Genomic DNA, 768 nt, shown 5'->3' with positions numbered 1-768 from the left:
AGGTTTTGGTTTGCACTACGAACCAGTTGTTCGTAAGAAATTTACAGTGCCCAAAGTTTTGTCCCGCATTGAGAGTTAAAGTTGACATCTTTCAGGTGCGCCTGTGGACTACGATAAACGAGGCCAACTACTACTGCATGAACTTCGCCCTCTTACCCGTGCCGGGTTTGTATGAGCCGCAGGTCGGTGACGACTACAAGTGCGTCCATCACACGATCCTCGCGCACATGGAGGCCTACCGCGTGTACGAGGAGAAGTACCGCAAGCTCCAGGGAGGTGAGGTCGCGCCCGACTTGTCCTGCCACACACCCAGAAAAATTACTATTTCGAGCACATTTTGACCTATACTGAGACAAAACTAGGAGCGAGGTTTTCATAGGGGGCTCCTTCTAACTGCTTCCTCCTCAGCTACCGATACAAGACATGGGCCTGCTGGGTCGCGCCTATCCCTTTGCAGCAGCAGGTAGCCAAGCTGCCACCGCAGCAACATCTCCTCAGAAAAACTCGCTTCTGGCTGTGTTTTAGTATAAGCTCCTACTTCAAAGGAAAAATCGTCTTCGTATTAGGAATTCCAGGAAGAGCTGTCCGTACGTCAGGTGATTTGTGAACGACTGAGGGGTGCTACGACTTCGTACAAAACATGACTGGACGCGAAATGGGGAGTCAGCACATGTGTTGTAAAACAACACACAAATTGCGAGACGAAAGGATATTTTTGACCATTTCTCGTGGAATTGCCCATCAAGCAAAAAAATAATCTTGGGACAT

The 768-nt window shown here is 49.1% G+C and overlaps 1 protein-coding gene across 1 annotated transcript in view; it reads left to right on the top strand.

Annotated features, from left to right (window-relative positions):
• Positions 1-95: 95 nt before the first annotated feature.
• The window catches only part of LOC127751814 (myrosinase 1-like), a gene marked incomplete at both ends in the record, with an annotated part of 6,845 nt that continues 6,172 nt past the window's right edge, over positions 96-768 (top strand). Inside the window, one exon of the mRNA XM_052275913.1 lies at positions 96-281. Coding sequence (XP_052131873.1) covers positions 96-281 — 186 coding nt within the window. The remainder of the gene's footprint in view (positions 282-768) is intronic.

The sequence above is a fragment of the Frankliniella occidentalis genome, unplaced genomic scaffold (assembly GCF_000697945.3).
Source record: "Frankliniella occidentalis isolate FOCC.00 unplaced genomic scaffold, Focc_3.1 Scaffold1162, whole genome shotgun sequence".
NCBI classification, from domain to species: Eukaryota; Metazoa; Arthropoda; class Insecta; order Thysanoptera; family Thripidae; genus Frankliniella; species Frankliniella occidentalis.
Note: the sequence above shows the minus strand (reverse complement) of the source record. Positions and strands in the feature narration are given on the sequence as shown.